Genomic DNA, 21870 nt, shown 5'->3' on the forward strand with positions numbered 1-21870 from the left:
CGTTATCTAAACATGTTTAGGTTTGTTTCATGTCCCGCAGATTATGTCCATGATGCAGAGGCAAATTTGTCAAGATTAATAAATGCTGTAAGGGTTGATGTCCTAAAAAACTCTTTTCAAAATAAGCACCAAAAAAAATAAGCACCTTTTCATGAGATATAGGGGGCATGGGTGACCCAGTCGTCTAAGGCGCCGCAATTTGCAATGCAGAGCTATGACTGTGGGTTCGAATCTCGGTTCACCCAGATCATGTTTCTAGGTTTGTCAGCACCAAACCCGTGCTCGTGGGTTTTACCGAAGTGGTAAACGTCTGAGACCTGAATCTCTACGGGCTTTCCTCCTACATGAAGCTGACACGCCGTGATATAACTGGAGTACTGTTCAAAGCGGCTTTAACCCAACTCACTCACCCTATCAGCTATAGCATTTCATCATAATCTATAATTTTGCAGTCTAAAAGGAAAAAAGAAGAAGCTGATAAGGGCTTAATAAGCTCAGACATACCAATGAAGCAGAGGTCTTTCCACTTTTAATACATTTGCTTCAAAGATACAACCGTTTGAGTGGTTGTTATTAAAACTGACGAGGTAAGTGCCATGTTGGATGGGTGATCAGATACAAGACACAATGTGGGCCCAGGTGAAGCCAGTCAGTGCAGCACCAACAGGGGATGTCATTGTAGTTAATAAAAGCCAGCGTGATTACATCTCTATAAAAGAAGTTGTCATCGGACCCGTCCAACGTACACCACCCGTCACGATAATATAGCTGAAACTGGCAGGAGGAGACAGGCTACACCGTGTCTGTGAGAGTGAGCGCTTGTGTCGGAGATAATGGGTGAGAGGTGGGGCCCTACACTCAGTTAATCTGCATAATGAAAACAAAAACAACAAAAAACATTTCCCTAATCACAAGACATATCTACTAAAAACCAGAGTCGACTGTACGATTCCGACCATATCATAAGCATGTCCATGTTAATCACTATCAAATATTGAAACAGGAGCGGTGAATTTAGGTTCCCACACCTCCAGTGCCCCCATCCACAATTACAATTACATGTACAGCCACCGGGTAGTCTAATGAACGATAGATGATGCACCGGGTATGTTATTATGAGGTACAATTGCTGACAGACCGGTTCCCCACGATGTTGTTGCAACGTACACTTTTCATGACACCGACCATCATAGTTTCCTTTTAACCTGAGATCTCCTACGCTTCAGATTAACACGATGGGTGAAGCCGTTCTTAAAAAAAAATCAACCCGACATTCAATTAATGGATTATCAGCCATAACATCTGCTTTCCTAACGTGTTCATTTCCTGACAGCACGTATTCAGGACTGAGTTTTACACCGCTTTGAATAATATCTCAGTTATATCCTGGCGTGTCAGGTAGTTGTTGGAGGAACGACCAAAATGATGCAGGTCTTCGGCGTTTACAACTTTGGTAAAACCCACGAGCACGGGAATGGTATGTGGACATAATAGATGTAGGGCACAATAAGCATGTATTCTCACACCATAATTAATAACAAAACTTACATATGATCCGGCTACGATAGAATGTTGAAGTGGTTTTATCATATTGAAAACTAGAAGGCTTATAGTCACAGTTTTCTATACGATCTGTTTTTTGAATGCACATAAGAACGTCAAACCAGTTTCGGAAATCCACATTAGCACTCCAATGTGAATGTTCCCCGGTGACAGTCCTTCTAGTAATAACAGCAGCACCACGTCTCCGTATCCAGGAAACACAGCATTACAGCGATGAGAAGAGGCCGAATTCCCTTCACAATGGTCTCTGCGATAGAGACCGACTCCACGATACCATATGCGCACAGGGTAAGGTAGACTTCCGCCGCCGCAAGAAGCAGCAGCAGCAACACCACCTTCCACACACTCTGCAACACTAGACGGATCTCAGTACACTCATAGGCCACAAGAGGACGACAAGTTGCCCACCACATACACAAGAAGAACATGAGCAGAGCAATGGCGATGATGAGGAACTTCGGTGCATCTGTGATCCAGTGGGTTGTGTCTAGCTGATAGTACAGCACGCACGCCAGGTTGCTACGAAGGAAGAAGGTGACGGCCACGACCCAGGCGGATGCTAGCATTACCGGAAGTCCGAATCCTAAAAAGAAGGAAAGAAGGAGACGGCCCCTATTGAGGTTGCATTTTCTTAGCCAGATCATGTAATTTATTCCGAGAACCATCAACCAAGAGTAGGTGGCAAGTTCCGAGAATCTTCTAAGATAGGTTATTGTAATGCAAGAGGTTGGGTTTTCTGATAAGCTACGGTCGCTTTGTGTCGGGTCGTCAACATACTGCATCACGTTGAAGGTCAAGGACACAAGGGAGATCAGCAGAGCTGATAGGAAGAGCGGGATGAGAATCTGATAGCGTAGAGACCATTTCTTGATACAACATCCGAATATGATGATGGCGATGATGAGGGCGAGGGCGGCGATGCAGTTGAGGAAGTAGAAGAGGAGGTCGTTAGTAAGCACGGTGACATCTATACTGACTTCCTGTACAGCCGCGGTAGGGATGTAAGGAGTTGTCTCCTCTTGCTCGTCGGGCATGACGCAGGTGGTGTAATTAGTCCAGACCGAGAGTTCGTTTCCCGGTGGACTATACCATGTGCCGTTCCTGTTACACCTCTTGTAGGCTTGACCAGTTGACGTGAAACCGTCCACGGAAGGGCAAGGTCGACTAATGGTCATCCCCGGTAAAGTAGGTGGCCAACAGATGTAGCCATCGAATGACGCATTGCAGAAACTCTTGGGGTACAGGTGCTTGATGCTCTTTAGACATTCCTCCGTGGCTTTTTTGAGTCCATCAGAAATTCTTTTGTTCATTCCTTCCATGTTTCGAACATTAACTTCAAATAGAAACAAATAATCTTCAAGTTTGCGACACAGTGTTTCTTTCGCGAGACAGATCCTTTTTTGAGTTCAACTATTATTAATTACAGCAGTGATGGAAAGTTGAACTGTCCCAGATAATGGTCCACTCAACTAGATCACTTATTAAACTTTTCCTTGACTGAAAACACATACACTTTCACTTTGCCTTTGCCGGAATCACATGTGCATCCGCTGTCAATTAATCTTCATTAAAGTGGAAGAAGCGACGTCCGTATGTAAAACTGTATGTGGCGTGTTCCGATGGAGCAGTTACCATGCTGAAAAGAAAATAAGCACTTATTACATATAGTATCTGTAAACACCTTTAAGTCACAAAAGAGTTTTCCCCAAGTGTCAGCCGCTTCCTGTATTATCTTTAAATCCTCTAACGCTGTGAGGAGTTCGCACGTCTGCACACTGCGGGTCTGTTCCAATCTCTATCAGTTTATAACAAGGATGTCAAGCTCCGAACAGTGACCTCTCCTGTTAAAAATACATTACAGATCCGTTCTCTTGGGACGAACAGATTAACTCTCTTTAGTAGGGATAAGAAATACCGTTTCCTCAGCGAGCAGTGTGGTCAGATGAAGACCAGACCAGTTCTAGAACGACAGTAATATGGAGCGTATCAGCTGTCAAACAGACAAATGAAACATTGAAAACAGGTGTCAGTGTATCGATGCAATTTGTCATTTTCTTTTCTAAGCATTTCTTATCAAAACTGGTTGTTTTATTTATGACCTAACTGGAATGGATTGTGTTTGTTGAATATAACCCCGCCCCTACCCCGACCAACTCACCCCCTTCAAGTCGCACACGTGTGGGTGGACATAGAACCCCGGGGTACATGTGTTACCTTGACCAGCATCCACGCGTCACTCTCCACTGCCCTCTTATCGTGCTAATCTACAGACAGGGGATGTGGGGTGTACATGAAAGATCCGATTGTTTTGAAAAGATTGTATATCTTATAAAACAACATACTGCACATAGGGATCGTTTATACAGCTGCCCGGAGGAAGGTGGCTATATCGCTATCTGAATATCTAAAGGAACGGCGGAATATTTGGACACAATTTGTGCATGCATGTATTTCTTTGATCATTTGTTCATATGCATTCAAGGTTGATAAAAAATGGTTGTTAGATTTGATACTGTATAGCTAATATAGTTATTGGTACAAACAATATTTTAACTATATATTTATGCGAAACGTTACGACAATAACATAATTTCTATCATAAGAAGACCATTGTGGCAACGTTCTAGTAGATAATGGTGTTTGAATGAACCGTCTTTATTTGACAAATGAGTATTTCCTGTTTATGCGGGGTGAACAGCAGTGCTCGTAATTTTCCACACCAATCGCATTTATCCCCGATGTTTGACGTTATCATTACATATATAGTGACAAGATATCTCACTAAGTGCTCTTTGTCTACGGGAATGTCGACCGCTGACAGAGCAATTACAATAATGTATCACCTCTTGTGTTCCACTGAAATACATGTTGTGGTCAGTACTCTATTGTCATGGACTCTTTGGATTATATCAAGATGTATCTGAGTCTGAATGTTTATTTCAAAATTGTTTAACCGTTGATTTTGTTTTAAAGCTATAAACTGAGCAGCACAAACGAGCCATGAGACGATCTACCGTGCCAGGGATAGGATGTAAGTGTGCCTGCCACTCCAACATCGTCACAAATTGGTCGCTGAAAAATTGAGACGGCCAAAATATGTCCTCATCAATTAGATCTGGATAACATACTGTTAACTGGTTGGTAGTGCTAATTTTTTTCTCGTGTTTAAAAACAAATTCTTAAGGCACGAACAAGACAAAAAGTTACCACGTTCTTTTTATGGAGGAAATCCAAGAAAAATAACTTGGAGTAACATGTTGTTCACGCATGCAAGATTCTCGATGGTATATGAATGTGAGGCACACCGCCAATAGAGCAAACGTCTGTAACCACAATCTGATGGTGTATCATGAAAAGTTTCAATTGTTGTCAAAAACTAGGAAAAAATGAGGATGGGAGTTAAGCAGCATTTTTAACACGTTCATTTTGTGAAGTAAATGCTTTTGTTAAAGAAAAATAGCCCTGCCAACTTGTGATACATAGCAGAATGTAATATAGATGTGGTTCAAGGAAAACATTTAACCTTGGCTTTCTTGACTTTACGTATAAAAAACCGAATTCATTACAATTGTAGATTATCGAACAAAAAGGATCAAATAAAGTACTCACCGACAGATTGTTGCGGAGAGAGTGGACTTCAAGGCTGGTCCAAAGTTCCACATGACATTGTGGCATTTCACAATTAACACGTTAATTAACCACGCTTTTGTAAATCAACATCTAATTAGCCATAACTATATGAACATGATAGGTCAGCTGGAAGCATGAGGCGGATATACTCTTTCGGGGCTCGACGCGATTTACAGAGTTCACGCTATCTGTATAAACAGTCAAATTTGTTGGTGATGTATAACAGAGCTGAAATTACTCCTGGATTACTCCGAAGGTCGTAAATTGATTGAAGCGTATTGAGTGGCGGGCCTGATTACATCTATTAGAATAATACAGCAACGCCATCTCTACAGGGGTGCCATTAACAGAACAGATGTAATGTTCAAACACAAATATTACTTAACGATAACCCAGTATGCTGAACTATGCCCAGTACAGTACAAACGTGTACAAAGGACATATATATTCTGTTGCCTTTGAAAAGCCTTAAAAATATTTCCTCTACCCCTTATAGAAAATTTCCATATTTCTTTCACTGCCATGGATAAATTACTAGTTTTAAATGACCGGTAAATTATAATACACAGTTTGAAAATATTTTTATTAAGCCTATCGTTGATATGATTATGTTAAAATTATGTCGTTGTCAATGTGAAGTGTTCAGTAACGGTGATTTGACCTGAGAGAGTGAAACTGCCAGTGTTGTTTAAGGCGATGCCAGATGCTGTGCAGTGATGCATCATAGATTCGGTCATGGTTGAGATAATTGGTTAACTTTGCTTCTGGTTGCATTTGTACTGCTCGTGTTTCATCCCTGGTGCCCGGCTGTGATTGGTTGTATCTGTACGGCTCTTGGGACACCCCTGGTGCCCTGCTGTGATTGGTTGTATCTGTACGCTCTTGGGACACCCCTGGTGCCCTGCTGTGATTGGTTGTATCTGTACGCTCTTGGGACACCCCTGGTGCCCTGCTGTGATTGGTTGTATCTGTACGGCTCTTGGGACACCCCTGGTGCCCTGCTGTGATAGGTTATCGGTGCCCTGCTGTGATTGGTTATATCTGTAATGGTCATGTTGTATTCCACTGGTGCCCTGCTGTGATTGGTAATATCTGTAATGGTCATGTTATATTCCACTGGTGCCCTGCTGTGATTGGTTACATCTGTAATGGTCATGCTGTATTCCCCTGGTGCCCTGCTGTGATAGGTTGTATCTGTACTGCTAATAGAGTATCCCCCAGGTACCTTGCTGTGATTGGTTGTATCTGTACTGCTCATAGATTATCCTCCTGGTGCCCTGTTGTGATTGGTTGTATCTGTACTGCTAATAGAGTATCCCCCAGGTACCTTGCTGTGATTGGTTGTATCTGTACTGCTCATAGAGTATCCCCCTGGTGCCCTGCTGTGATTGTCAGTGTCCGTACTGCTCATAGAGTATCCCCCTGGTGCCCTGCTGTGATTGTCAGTATCCGTACTGCTCATAGAGTATCCCCCTGGTGCCCTGCTGTGGTTGGCAGTATCCGTACTGCTCATAGAGTATCCCCAAGGTACCTTGCTGTGATTGTCAGTATCCGTACTGCTCATAAAGTATCCCCCAGGTACCTTGCTGTGATTGGTTGTATCTGTACTGCTCATAGAGTATCCCCCTGGTGCCCTGCTGTGATTAGTTGTATCCGTACTGCTCATAGAGTATCCCCCTGGTGCCCTGCTGTGATTGGTTGTATCCGTACTGCTCATAGAGTATCCCCCTGGTGCCCTGCTGTGATTGGTTGTATCTGTACTGCTCATAGAGTATCCCCCTGGTGCCCTGCTGTGATTGGTTGTATCCGTACTGCTCATAGAGTATCCCCCTGGTGCCCTGCTGTGATTGGTTGTATCTGTACTGCTCATAGAGTATCCCCCTGGTGCCCTGCTGTGGTTGGCAGTAACTGTACTGCTCATAGAGTATCCCCCTGGTGCCCTGCTGTGATTGGTTGTATCTGTACTGCTCATAGAGTATCCCCCTGGTGCCCTTCTGTTATTGGTTGTATCTGTACTGCTCGTAGAGTATCCCCCAGGTACCCTGCTGTTATTGGTTGTATCTGTACTGCTCATAGAGTATCCCCCTGGTGCCCTGCTGTGATTGTCAGTATCCGTACTGCTCATAGAGTATCCCCCTGGTGCCCTGCTGTGATTGGTTGTATCTGTACTGCTCATAGAGTATCCCCCTGGTGCCCTTCTGTGATTGGTTGTATCTGTTCTGCTCATAGAGTATCCCCCTGGTGCCCTGCTGTGATTGTCAGTATCCGTACTGCTCATAGAGTATCCCCCTGGTGCCCTGCTGTGGTTGGCAGTAACTGTACTGGTCACAGAGTATCCCCCTGGTGCCCTGCTGTGATTGTCAGTATCCGTACTGCTCATAGAGTATCCCCCTGGTGCCCTGCTGTGATTGGTTGTATCTGTACTGCTCATAGAGTATCCCCCTGGTGCCCTGCTGTGGTTGGCAGTAACTGTACTGGTCATAGAGTATCCCCCTGGTGCCCTGCTGTGATTGTCAGTATCCGTACTGCTCATAGAGTATCCCCCTGGTGCCCTGCTGTGATTGGTTGTATCTGTACTGCTCATAGAGTATCCCCCTGGTGCCCTGTTGTGATTGGTTGTATCTGTACTGCTCATAGAGTATCCCCCTGGTGCCCTGCTGTGGTTGGCAGTATCCGTACTGCTCATAGAGTATCCCCCTGGTGCCCTGCTGTGATTGGTTGTACTGTACTGCTCATAGAGTATCCCCCTGGTGCCCTGCTGTGATTGGTTGTATCTGTACTGCTCATAGAGTATCCCCCTGGTGCCCTGCTGTGGTTGGTTGTATCTGTACTGCTCATAGAGTATCCCCCTGGTGCCCTGCTGTGATTGGTTGTATCTGTACTGCTCATAGAGTATCCCCCTGGTGCCCTGCTGTGATTGGTTGTATCTGTACTGCTCATAGAGTATCCCCCTGGTGCCCTGCTGTGGTTGGCAGTATCCGTACTGCTCATAGAGTATCCCCCTGGTGCCCTGCTGTGATTGGTTGTGTCTGTACTGCTCATAGAGTATCCCCCTGGTGCCCTGCTGTAATTGTCAGTATCCGTACTGCTCATAGAGTATTCCCCTGGTGCCCTGCTGTGGTTGGCAGTATCCGTACTGCTCATAGAGTATCCCCCTGGTGCCCTGCTGTGATTGGCAGTAACCGTACTGCTCATAGAGTATCCCCGGTATCCCGCGGTCATCTGCGGTTGATGTTGAACCCTCTTCGCAACTGGCCGTGTCTGTATATGCTGTTGAAGCTGTATTCCCGCATCGGCCAGTCTTGTTTACATTTGTAATAGAGAAAACCTCTTTGTTGGCTCTGATAATGGGATGTGGACAAATGTGTTTGTAGAAAGCAATAAAATGAAATGTAAACAAGGGTTTTAGGGCTGGGGTATATGGTGTGGTGGCTTTAGGTTCAAGAGCGTCGTTTCTGCGGACTAGGATTTTGGTCAAGCTTGAAAGTATGCATATCGTTTGGAATGGTTTAAATTCCATCACCACTATCTGTTTCAAGCAGTGCTTTGTTTCATATGGTGATCAGAAAGATAGTTTGTTTATTGTTTCACGCCACTCTCAGCAGTATTTCAGCTATGTGACTGTGGTCTGTTAATAAACGAGACTGGACCAGACAATCAAGTGATTGACGTCATAAGCATCGATCTACAGAATTGGGATACGATGACATGCATCAACCAAGTCAGCAAGCCTGACCACCCGATCCCGTTCGTCGCCTCTCACGACAAGCATCGTCGCCTTTTTGCACGAGCATGGGTTGCTGAAGACCTTTTTTAACCCAGATCTTCACGGGTATTTATAAGAAATATAGTCAAACATATACATAACTAGAGTCGATGAAATCATCAAAATATTCACCATATTTAGCGCCTTCCTGTATTTCCATATATCCCGAACATCCGCGTATCTTTCGGAATGATCTCAAAGTGACACTGGGCCATTTTCATAAATGTGTAGAATAAATATGGCACTGCTGCCTGCTGAAGAGTCTGCTCAAGAACACTGTATGTACCGCCGCATGGTCACTGCATCATAGGATGCAAAGAAGCGAGAATATAAATATTGCCATGGAAGAGTCACTGGTCCTGCACCATGACTGCGGAATACATATGACAAAAAAACACAATCCAGATACATATACAAAAACAAGTCTAGCCAGCTCTATGAAATCAGAATCAGGAAAAGTATTTGTTTAATCTTAGAGGCAGGATTTTTGGTTGGTTGGTTTGTTGGTTAACGCAACAGCAATATTCCAGCTATATGACGGCGGTCTGTTAATAATCAAGTCTGGACCAGACAATCCAGTGATTGATATCATGAGCATCGATCCACGCAATTGGGATCGATGACATGTATCAACCAAGTCAGCGAGCCTGACCAACCGATCCCGTTAGAGGCAAGACGAGTATTGTGTTTTATAAGAATTCATAGACTAAATGCTAGTCTAAAGTTTGTTTGCTGTTTAGCGCCGCATTCAGCAATATTCCAGCTCTATGAATGCGTTAGTCTTTAGGGTAACCAAACATGTCATTAGACAATCAATTCACGATTTGGGTTTCTGTATCTCAATATGAGTATTTCACTTCGTATAAAACGCCTAATCAATAAAACATACAATTTGTAAGAAAATTGTAGGGAGTACATTTTGTAGGGATACATCACTTTGGGCGCTTCATTTTTTCAGATGTCTATAAATAACACATGATGTGCTGACTGTCCTCGTTGGGCGACATGATGGCGGCTCTGCCTCCCTGCTGGTCTCGTGCATCTTTAACCCGAGTTACCAGTTCTCCGTGGGGCCCGTGAAGGATGTCCGTGCTTCCCTGGTGTTTGTTGCGTGGTTCTGCGTGTGGTGTTTTGTCAGGGCGATGTGTGGTTGTATTACCGCCATGGCATGTGCAGATGATCTGGCGCTCGAGGCAGATCGTTTACTTTGAAATGTCCTACATAACTGGTGTTATAGGAGCAACATGTCAATTAACTTAGAAATTCCAATGAGGTACATTTAAGGGTCAGTCACAGAACCAAATTATGCCTTTTACCCCGATGGGGATAATATAACAGATGGGGATAATATAACAGATGGGGATAATATAACAGAATATTCACACTTCTAGCTTAGTATGACTATTGGTGACTGAAAGCTGAGGGCGCTCATAGCCTCATCCTGTCTGCCATACAACCATGAAACAAAGATATCCAATTCGTCCCGTATAACATTTGGCAAGTGTAGATTACTGCAGTTTTATTTCTTGAAAATGAAGAAATTCACTGGGCTCCTTTCATAATATTCTATTAGAATAATTTAAGAATGTTTTTTTCTGTAAAATATTTTCATTCAGACTAAGTGTGAGTCTAAGACACAGCCATTCGATTACGGAGTCACAAAAAGTCGGATAAAACGAACGGTTCATGTGAAGAACAAATTTGGATTTTGTAATCAGATATTGGGGCATGTGAATTTTTTACATTCGGAATCGGTTTGCCAGCACATAGTTTAGACGGACTATGTGTGGATGTATTTCAGTACATGTACGAAGTTGCACGACAGGATGGTCTTGCCGGTCTTCAGTTGTAAGTGGCTTTGGCTTTGCTCTGACTGCAGTCATAGCTTAGTGGGCTGTATAAGTTACGAGCATTTGATATGAGGCAGTTTCTTACTACAGTAAAATGAACCAACGCCCATAGTGTTAAATACACGAAAATGTATGTGTATTTGATTGGGCGGAGGGTGTGCCTGACGAAGGATAAGAACCGGAGTTTTAGGTTGTGCGTCAGTTAATTGCGTTAGTATCAGGATGTATAGTCGATGCAGATGTTATCAGGAGTGGAGGGTCAACTCGGGCCTGTCTTGATGGCGAAGTGTATTGATGCTTGGAGAGACAGGAGAATATAGTAGACGTGGATCTGCTTGAAACAAATTGGGAGCTACATGCTTAATACGGAGATATTTTATTTCGATGATAACGCCTCGGTCAATATGTCAAGATCACTTAAGTACGCTATAGCCAACGATAGACGTAATTGTTAAACAAGAACTTAGAGCTTACGTCTTCATTGTGAATATGAAAGACAGGGCAAACGTCGCGTTCAAGATTATTGCACTTACAAAGCGACATGTATGCACGCGTGTGTGTGTGTGTGTGTGGGGGGGGGGGGGGGGGGGGGGCTGCTGCTTGCACTAAGACCGGTTTTATAGAACTCGCTCACCGAGATACCATGCCGCAGTTATAACATGGATACCACTGACTCCGAGCCGACCAGTCCTTGTTTTAGCACCTTAATGCCGAGCGCCAGACAGGGTAACAACAAATATAATCTTTTAACGTCCTTTGGTATGACGCGGCCGGGGATCGAACCCCGGACCTTCCGCTCTCCGGGCGGACGCTCTACCACTAGGCCACGGAGGCGGTCTGTGGAGTTTATGACATGAATGCCGAGCGCTTGTCAGGGTAACATGAAGTATCATCGTCTGGTAATGCCCAGCTGACGTTATTGTGCGAGCAGTTGTTGATGTTAACTGTATACAGGTTACTGTGCCATCGATAGCCAGGGCCTTCTTGCAGGTTAGAAAGAATGGACATTTCTACTTAGCTTACAACCCAAGAGTTACATGTCTTCAACTTGAAAACATTTAAAATAATTCCTTAAAGGCGTCTCCGCTATGTACAAATGTTTTCGTATTCCGCGCAACTTTTCATAAGGTACGGAACCTTAATAATAACCTGTCTCCACTAGCACCCATCTAATCAAAGACCACTATCATGAAACGTCCAACTGTCCGGTCCGAGAGAAGTACCCAGAGATCAAGCTGAACCAGACATCCCTAGAGGACGACGTGTCTGGGCCAGCGTATTTAATAGTCTTGGCGCCGCGTGATTGACCTTGATTCCACAATGTCGTTAGGGTCTTCTGGTTGCATCTAAAATAGCGGTAAACCCAACAATCGTGAATTTGCTCTAGGGTAAACATCTGGAGCAACTTGCTCTGGAAGTATCTAGCAGAATCACACAAACCCCGGACGTGAACATATCAAAACATCGGCGTTCTTATTGTCTTAGCGCCGCTTTACACTAGAATTTATTGAGTAAGTGAGTATAGTTTTACGCCGCTTTTAGCAATATTCCAGCAATATCACGGCGGGGAACACCAGAAATGGGCTTCGCCCATTGTACCCATGTCAGTGATCGAACCCGGGTCTTCGGCGGGACGGACGAACGCTTTAACCACTCGGCTACCCAACTGCCCTCTGGAATCTGATGACATGTTACAGCGATCAATCAAAATCACTGAGGTGGGTGTCCAAAGATAAATATAAAAGAAGCTACGATTAATCTTGAAGTATTGGACCACAAACATCGTGTCCCATATCAACTCGGTGAACATCTAGGTGAGCAGGTAAAAGTGTGTGAGTGAGTTTGGTTTTAACGCCGTTTCGAACATTATTTCCGTTATATCAAAGCGTGTCAGCTGAATGTGGGAGAAAAGCCCAAATTTACCACAACCAGCGGGGTATGGTGCAGACAAAATCAGGACGAATCAGTTTGAACCTACAATCACAGGTTTCTGGCACGCCAAAGGCACTCAACTCTGCATAAGGAATTCCAGCAAGTATAAAGTATTTGAAAAATGAAGCAACAGCAACGTAAGACCAAAGATCTATATCTAGCTAACACCATGAGTGATTTTTAGCAATATTCCAGCTGTATCAGGAGACACAGAAAGGCAATCAAGTGAGTGGTTGATGGTGAGTGAGTATGGTTTTACGCCGCTTTTAGCAATATTCCAGCAATATCACGCAGGGGGGACACAAGAAATGGGCAGAAAAGCAGATGGTGCCAATGACACGTATGTCTTTGTCCCTTCATCATGAAATTAAGGTTCTACAGGAGCTACCCAATCACTGCATACAGATATATTTCAATCTATATTTGTTGGATGATTTTTTGCTATCATCAAAATGTGATCCTTAGCAAACTTTAAGTAGTATAGTTTGCTGCTGTGCTAAGTATGGGGAGGTTATGTACCCATTCTGAAAACATCAACTGGACAAATACACAGTTGACGCTGACAGTGAACAGTCCAGTTGAATTTTGTTACAAATTTATTCATTTGTATACATGAATATTTACATGGATTGCAGTCACCAATGAAACAACAGTTAACAGAATATGATGGTATATGTTAAACATACTGCGAATGTCCAAATCATCCAAGTTGACACATACTTGACAGATGCAAGATGGCAGGACATTTTCTCAAGGATGTGATCATCGTAAATGTTACGTTTGGTGATCACAGTGTATGGGCACAAAAGGACCAATACAAATGTTACAAGACATCCCTACCTTGCATCCTGAACTAGAACAGTTACAGTGAAAAAATAAAAATAGATATTTGACAAGGCAAGTTAAATTTTCAGTTGATCAAAACATGTATTTACAGATGAATGTTAAGCATATTTACAGATGAAGCGAATGGCATGTCCTTTGATGGATGTTGCTCTGTTTTATAACACCAGTGTGATGATGCCCAGGACCATAGCAGCTGACACTCACACATGGCCACCAGGATACAAGGCTTAGTTTCAGCCTGGAGATTAGACAGTACTGTGTACTGAATACTGTACAGCTGAGACGAGGAACAAATCTTGGCAAAGGCAATCTTGAGTGTCACAATTGAAAATTACAAGCCAACAGTGGCCATTTTGTTTCTTCTTCATAACAATGCACAATTATCTCACAAAACAACTTAATCATATTGCTGATTCTTCCATATCCTCTTTTGCTGGAGGAAAGGACAAAATATAATAGTTCGTGGGTAAGTAAAAACGTTGATGTAGGCATTCCTATACAGCAAGGGAGGTAACTCTTATATCTGTTGCTTCATGTTGGCAGAGGTATGGCATTAGCAACAAGGGGCAGTAACTCTTCTGTCTTGAGCCTCCAGTTGCTGATGTCCTTGGACACCTGACACCACTTCTCCCCATGGTGGGGCTCGGACTGGATGCAGCGTCTCGCCACCTCCTCCTGACTTTGCTGAAAGGAGAAAGAACGTTTAACATCACCATGCTGAGACATAAATAGACTGGTGCAGCTGCTGGCATCCTTCACTCCATAATGGTGAGGTAAGGTGAGTCGAGGTGAGGTGAGGTGAGGTGAGGTGAGGTAAGGTTTGGTTTGTTGTTTTATGCCGCACTAAACTGGAATACGATGATATACATCAACCAAGTCAGCAAGCCTGACCTACTGATACCATTAGTCGCCTCTTATGAAAGGCATAGTCGCCTTTTACAGTAAGCATGGGTTGCTGAAGACCTATTCTAACCCGGATCTTCACGGGTAAACATGGTAGTGAGTGAGTGAGTGAGTGAGTACGGTTTTACGCCGCTTTTAGCAATATTCCAGCAATATCACGGCGGGGGACACCAGAAATGGGCTTCACACATTGTACCCATGTCGGGAATCGAACCCGGGTCTATGGCGTGACGAGCTAACGCTTTAACCACTAGGCTACCCGACCGCCCCTGTAAACATGGTAAAGTAGACATGCATCATGACAACATGACATATCAACCCAGTGTATTCCCGGGTGATGGAGGAACATAAGAGTATACAGATCTCTGAAATAGGGATGATGGTAAAGGGCGAGTACTGTTAGGTTAATATGTGCAATATGTGCAATATGTATGTATAATATCTATAATATTCACACCTCATCTCCATGCATGAGTTCAAACTTGAAGAAGTATGCCCAGGCATCACCGAGGTCAGGGTCAATCTTCACCGTACGATTAAACCAGTCACGAGACTTGCCGATTTTACGCTCTGTCCAGAACAGCCTGAAATATTTCAAAAGTTGTTAAAAGATAATTAGCCGAAGACATATGAATATACGTGAAGAAATAATTTGTGAAGTTAATCATGCAGGTACTGACATTAGTTTTCTAATTGTATCACGATAGTCTCCGGAGGCAATGGTCTGCTGCATGAGTGAGTGAGTGAGTTGGGTTTAATGCCACTTTGAACAGTATTCCAGTTATATATGAGGGTGTGTCAACTTGATGTGGGAGGAAAGCCCGAAGTGATGCAGGTCTCAGACGTTTACCACATTAGTGAAACCCATGAGCAGGGTTACATTGCTGACAAACTTAGAAACATAATCGGGTCAAACAAAGATTTGAACCCACAATCATAAATTTCAGGCATAGCCAAGGGATGCAACTCGTACTGCCTTAGACGACAGGACCCTGTCTGCTGCATGAAGTGCTCAGAGTGCATGGACTATCTGAAGTCCATGAAGAGTAGAGGAAATACTGCAGTCAGAGCTATATAGAGCAGATACTAGTTTAGGCTTAAAACAATAAAGGAACTGGATCTCAGGCAATGACTTTTGTAAATATAGTGCGGGCAGGCAATGGTATTTTTTTTTTGCTTGATCAAACTAGTATGTAACCAAATAAACAGTTGTGTACCATCAACCTGGGAACGGGCCTACCTACATAAACAAGCATACAAACTCCTATTGCCGCCATGACTATAGCACGAAATGCACAGTAAAGTAGTGCGCATGTAATAGGAAGTTACTGTGTGCTATATTATTTTGCATTTTCTTTTTAAGTAGTATGATTTTAAAAAGAATGAGTGAGAGAGTATGGTTTTACGCCGCTTTTAGCAATATTCCAGCAATATCACGGCGGGGGGCACCAGGAATGCGCTTCACACATTGTACCCATGTCGGGAATCGAACCCGGGTCTTCAGCGTGACAAACGAACGCTTTAACCACTAGGCTACCCGACCACCGATTTTAAAAAGAAAATTTAACATGGAAATATAAACGAAACGTGTGGTAGACTTCATGATGATGCCGGTGGTGCCTGAGAACCAAGAGTATTATTATTTTGTAAGTGAAGAGTCATAAAAGACTGAAAGATGAAGCTAAGACTTTCACTGACAGAGGAAAATCCACATGTATGGGAAAAATGTAAAAACATGAGAAAACAATTAATTTCACTTCAGCTGAGCTTATGTGAATGATCTAAATTGGTCTCAAAAGGTCTGGGCACAATATGAGTCAATGAGCCTTATCACTGAATCCACTTAGTTGCCTGTTACAAGCATATGTTACAGGTGACCTACTCTAACCTGGAATCCCCTGAGCTGTGTTTGTGAGGGCCACCACTTACTTTGATGCAGCTAGAAGAACATGGGGGTCGTGCTCACACTTGCGGAGCGCATCCACAGACTTTGTCTTCCTCTGGGGCCGTGGCTCCATGAAGATAGCATCCGACCACAGGATACCCGAGTTGGGACACTCCTGGAGGGCTGAAGCAGAGCAGGTATACAGTCATTATCAGCTTATAATGAGTTGGGACACTCCTGGAGGGCTGAAGCAGAGCAGGTATACAGTCATTATCAGCTTATAATGAGTTGGGACACTCCTGGAGGGCTGAAGCAGAGCAGGTGTACAGTCATTATCAGCTTATAATGAGTTGGGACACTCCTGGAGGGCTGAAGCAGAGCAGGTATACAGTCATTATCAGCTTATAAACAGTTGGGACACTCCTGGAGGGCTGAAGCAGAGCAGGTATACAGTCATTATCAGCTTATAATGAGTTGGGACACTCCTGGAGGGCTGCAGTAGAGCATGTATACAGTCATTATCAGCTTATTTCACAAGTTTCCACACCTCAGGAATGGCAGACATGTCGTGAAACGGTCTTCCTAAACAATGCTAAATGACAGAGAAACAGGATGAGCACACTTTTACTTGTGATGGCCTGAACAGTAGATGCCATCTTAGTGTTCACCAGCAGGTAATAGAAAATAATGTTCCTGTAGTTGTTTCGAGAAGAGGAGTGAGTGAGTATGGTTTTAGCATTATTTCAGCAATGTCACGGCAGGGGACACCAGAAATGGGCTTAACACATTGTACCAATGTTGGGAAATGAACCCGGGTCTTCGGAGTGATGAGTGAACGCTTTTACCACTAGGCTACCCCACCGCCCCTTCGAAAAGAGGAAGCAATCTGTAGACAAGAAGTACATGCTTACCTTTTGCCATCAAGGTTTGTCCGATGTTCTTCAGTCCACCTCTTATCTCCACGCGCACAGCCTCCAACCTGGCAGACAGATAGACAGACAGACAGGGTCACTGGGGGTGACCAGGGGGTCACATGAGGTCATAGCCTTTAGGGTGTTACAGTCAGGGAATGCTTACTTTAATGCTAAATTTAGAAATATGTAAGTACTATCAATGTGGTCTGTAAACAATCAAGTATGGTCCAGACAACCCATTGGTTGATAGCTTGACCACAATTCACAATGCTGGTGTATGATGAAACACTTAAAAAAACCAGGTGACACACACCATCTCCCAGGTGACACACCAGGTGACACACCAGGTGACATACACCATCTCCAAGGTGACACACAATATCTCCCAGGTGACACACACCATCTCCCAGGTAACACACACCATCTCCCAGGTGACACACACCATCTCCAAGGTGACACACACCATCTCCCAGGTGACACACACCATCTCCCAGGTGACACACCAGGTGACACACACCATCTCCCAGGTGACACACACCATCTCCCAGGTGACACACCAGGTGACATACACCATCTCCAAGGTGACACACAATATCTCCCAGGTGACACACACCATCTCCCAGGTGACACACACCATCTCCCAGGTGACACACACAATATCTCCCAGGTGACACACAATATCTCCCAGGTGACACACCCCATCTCCCAGGTGACACACCCCATCTCCCAGGTGATACACACAATATCTCCCAGGTGACACACCCCATCTCCCAGGTGACACACACAATATCTCCCAGGTGACACACCCCATCTCCCAGGTGACACACACAATATCTCCCAGGTGACACACCCCATCTCCCAGGTGACACACGCCATCTCCCAGGTGACACACACAATATCTCCCAGGTGATACACACAATATCTCCCAGGTGACACACACAATATCTCCCAGGTGACACACACCATCTCCCAGGTGACACACACCATCTCCCAGGTGACATACACCATCTCCCAGGTGACACACACAATATCTCCCAGGTGACACACCAGGTGACATACATCATCTCCCAGGTGACACACACCATCTCCCAGGTGATACACACCATCTCCCAGGTGACACACCAGGTGACACACACCATCTCCCAGGTGACACACACCATCTCCCAGGTGAAACCATCTCCCAGGTGACACACCAGGTGACATACATCATCTCCCAGGTGACACACATCATCTCCCAGGTGACACACACCATCTCCCAGGTGATACACACCATCTCCAAGGTGATACACACCATCTCCCAGGTGACACACACCATCTCCCAGGTGACACACCAGGTGACACACACCATCTCCCAGGTGATACACACCATCTCCCAGGTGATACACACCATCTCCCAGGTGACACACCAGGTGACACACACCATCTCCCAGGTGACACACACCATCTCCCAGGTGACACACACCATCTCCCAGGTGATACACCAGGTGACAGACATCATCTCCCAGATTACACACTGTGAGTAAAGACTATACAGTAAATATTGACAAAGAAATTTGATAGCAGGGTCAGGACGGTTATAAGTCAATACCAAAGTATTCGAGTTACACACCACTTTGTGGAACATTCCCAGTCCTTTCATATGAGAATATATACATCACTCCCTCCACATCAAACCTATCTGAAAGTAGTGTGTTGGTCCCACTGTTGTGCATGTCTATGAGTCAGTGTTACACCACGTACCAGAGGTCCGGACACTTGGGGTTCTTCAGGCGGGCTTTCTCCAGGATGGACCGGGCTCTTGTCAGCTGCCCCGTCTTCTCCTCCAGCCGAGACAGCAACAGCCATAGTGGGATGGAGTGTGGACATTTCTTCAACTGAAACACAAGGTCAGACAACTATTATCCTCATGTCTTATGTTGATAATTGCTTCATGACGAAGGCCAGCAGGGTTTGTGACAATGTGAAACACATAGCTGTATATGTCAAAAGCTGGGCTTTTGAAATTAAAATATCTCGACAGTATATTTCATTGACTACCTTTTCTACCTTTTTACCTTTGACTAATCTTTTCTTTCTATCCAATTACACGTCCTTTCAGCGAGTGAGTGAGTATGGTTTTACACTGCTTTTAGCAATATTCCTACAAGATCATGGCGGGGTACATCAGAATTATAACAAACTTACCATTGTGTATAGTTCTGAGAATATTTCAATTACACCATAGCCATAAATTCCTTTTTGGGGCTATCATCACACTCTAAAGTCTTTTAGATTTTCATTAGAATTCCTCTCCAATGCCAAATCATTTAATTAGTTGTGAGGGAAACTGTCCTCAGTCTTAATATAACTGCACAAGCGCGAGGTCGAAAAACGTCACTTCTTTCCAACAACCTTCATTGACAAAACATGCTAAGTCAGTAAGTGCAAGATAAATAGGACAGGTGTGAGGGCCTAATACCCAACATAATAGATGCACACTTCCCCAAATTATACACAGTGATAACTATAAATAATTGATTGATAATTCCTTTGCATACCTCACCTAAATTACATCATAGCCAGTATTCACCAGACGGGCAGGTTGGGCCCGGCATCTAGTTATCACACATAGTTGGCAGCAGTGAAGTAGGAATATTGGAAAAAACACAAGTATGACGCCTGATTTCTCAGATTTCCTATATCTAAACCTATTTTGGGCATTTTTAAATGTCACATCCTGTTCTGTGATGTCAATTGTGTTACCTTTTGTGGGATATTTAACATACCCTTCATATTGCTTCCGGTTCTGAGGTGATTTGTAACATAACTTCCGGTAAATTGTACATGTTGCTTTCCAACAGCATAGAACCATACATCACTTTGGGTCATTTAAAGCTGATGTCACTTCCTATGGATGTCATCCCTTCCCACTGATGTCATCAATTCCTACTGATGTAATCCCTTCCCACTGATGTCATCAACTCCTACTGTCATCACTTCCTACTGATGTCATCACTTCCTACTGATGTCATCAATTCCCACTGATGTCATCAATTCCTACTGATGTCATCACTTCCCACTGATGTCATCACTTCCCACTGGTGTAATCAATTCCCACTGATGTCATCACTTCCCACTGATGTCATCACTTCCCACTGATGTCATCAATTCCTGTCATCACTTCCCACTGATGTCATCACTTCCCACTGATGTCATCACTTCCCACTGATGTCATCACTTCCTACTGATGTCATCACTTCCCGCCAATGTCATCACTTCCTACTGATGTCATCACTTCCTACTGTTGTCATCACTTCCTACTAATGTGATGTCATCACTTCCCACTGATGTCATCAATTCCTACTGATGTCATCACTTCAAACTGATGTCATCACTTCCCACCGATGTCATCAATTCCTACTGATGTCATCACTTCCCACTGATGTCATCAATTCCTACTGATGTCATCACTTTCTACTGATGTCATCACTTCCTACGGATGTGATGTCATCACTTCCCACTGATGTCATCACTTCCCACTGATGTCACCAATTCCCACTGATGTCATCACTTCCCACTGATGTCATCACTTCCCACTGATGTCATCAATTCCTACTGATGTCATCACTTCCCACTGATGTCATTGCGTCCTACTGATGTGATGTAATCACTTCCCACTGATGTCACAAATTCCCAATGGTGTCATCACTTCCCACCGATGTCATCACTTCCTACTGTCATCACATCCTACTGATATCATCAATTCCTACTGATGTCATCAATTCCCACTGATGTCATCAATTCCCACTGATGTCATCACTTCCCACTGATGTCATCCCCTTCCCACTGATGTCATCACTTCCTACTGATGTCATCACTTCCTACTGATGTGATGTAATCACTTCCCACTGATGTCATAAATTCCTACTGATGTCATCACTTCCCACTGATGTCATCACTTCCTACTGATGTGATGTAATCACTTCCCACTGATGTCATCACTTCCCACTGGTGTCATCAATTCCTACTGATGTCATCACTTCCCACTGATGTGATGTCGTCACTTCCTACTGATGTGATGTCATCACTTCCTACTGATGTCATCCCCTTCCCACTGATGTCGTCACTTCCTACTGATGTGATGTCATCCCTTCCCACTGATGTCATACCTTCCCACTGATGTCATCACTTCCCACTAATGTCATCACTTCCTAGTGATGTCGTCACTTCCTACTGATGTGATGTCATCACTTCCCACTGATGTCGTCACTTCCTACTGATGTGATGTCATCACTTCCCACTGATGTCATCCCCTTCCCACTGATGTCATCACTCCCCAGTGATGTCGTCACTTCCTACTGATGTGATGTCATCACTTCCTCCTGATGTCATCAAGTTTCATTTTGGAGATATTTGAGATCTTCTGATGTCACTTCCGGATAGGGGTCTCCTGTGATGTTGCTTTTGGTAGCTTGAACAACATTACGCTTAATATGTTAAGGCCCATATCCCCTTTTGATCTCTGATTTCAGATGTTAAGCTGAGACCTGCCGAGCTTAGTTAACAAGGTGCCAAAGGTGAACTTATCTTATAATTTCTGTA

General features: G+C 44.0%; 3 protein-coding genes across 3 annotated transcripts in view; all 3 read right to left on the bottom strand.

The window, feature by feature from the left end:
* Positions 1-288: 288 nt before the first annotated feature.
* LOC124139727 (PDF receptor-like) lies at positions 289-5306 on the bottom strand. The gene is made up of 2 exons (XM_046507023.2): positions 5173-5306; positions 289-3199 (listed from the first exon to the last, which is right to left on the bottom strand). The coding sequence occupies exon 2, from the start codon at positions 2880-2882 to the stop codon at positions 1722-1724; it is 1161 nt and encodes a 386-aa protein (XP_046362979.1). The 5' UTR covers positions 2883-3199; positions 5173-5306; the 3' UTR covers positions 289-1721.
* A 1148-nt stretch (positions 5307-6454) lies between these two features.
* LOC125372094 (dentin sialophosphoprotein-like) lies at positions 6455-10001 on the bottom strand. The gene is made up of 2 exons (XM_048381076.1): positions 9948-10001; positions 6455-8257 (listed from the first exon to the last, which is right to left on the bottom strand). The coding sequence occupies exons 1-2, from the start codon at positions 9999-10001 to the stop codon at positions 6455-6457; spliced, it is 1857 nt and encodes a 618-aa protein (XP_048237033.1).
* A 3318-nt stretch (positions 10002-13319) lies between these two features.
* Positions 13320-21870, bottom strand: part of LOC124139728 (pre-mRNA-processing factor 6-like) — a 33498-nt gene continuing 24947 nt past the window's right edge. Inside the window, exons 21-25 of the mRNA XM_048400670.1 lie at positions 19030-19163; positions 17287-17354; positions 16420-16558; positions 14948-15074; positions 13320-14271 (exon numbers count right to left, since the gene is read on the bottom strand). Coding sequence (XP_048256627.1) covers positions 14119-14271; positions 14948-15074; positions 16420-16558; positions 17287-17354; positions 19030-19163 — 621 coding nt within the window. The 3' untranslated portion in view covers positions 13320-14118. The remainder of the gene's footprint in view (positions 14272-14947; positions 15075-16419; positions 16559-17286; positions 17355-19029; positions 19164-21870) is intronic.

The sequence above is a fragment of the Haliotis rufescens genome, unplaced genomic scaffold (genome assembly GCF_023055435.1).
Source record: "Haliotis rufescens isolate VD_foot unplaced genomic scaffold, xgHalRufe1.0.p SCAF_1, whole genome shotgun sequence".
Classification (NCBI taxonomy): Eukaryota; Metazoa; Mollusca; class Gastropoda; order Lepetellida; family Haliotidae; genus Haliotis; species Haliotis rufescens.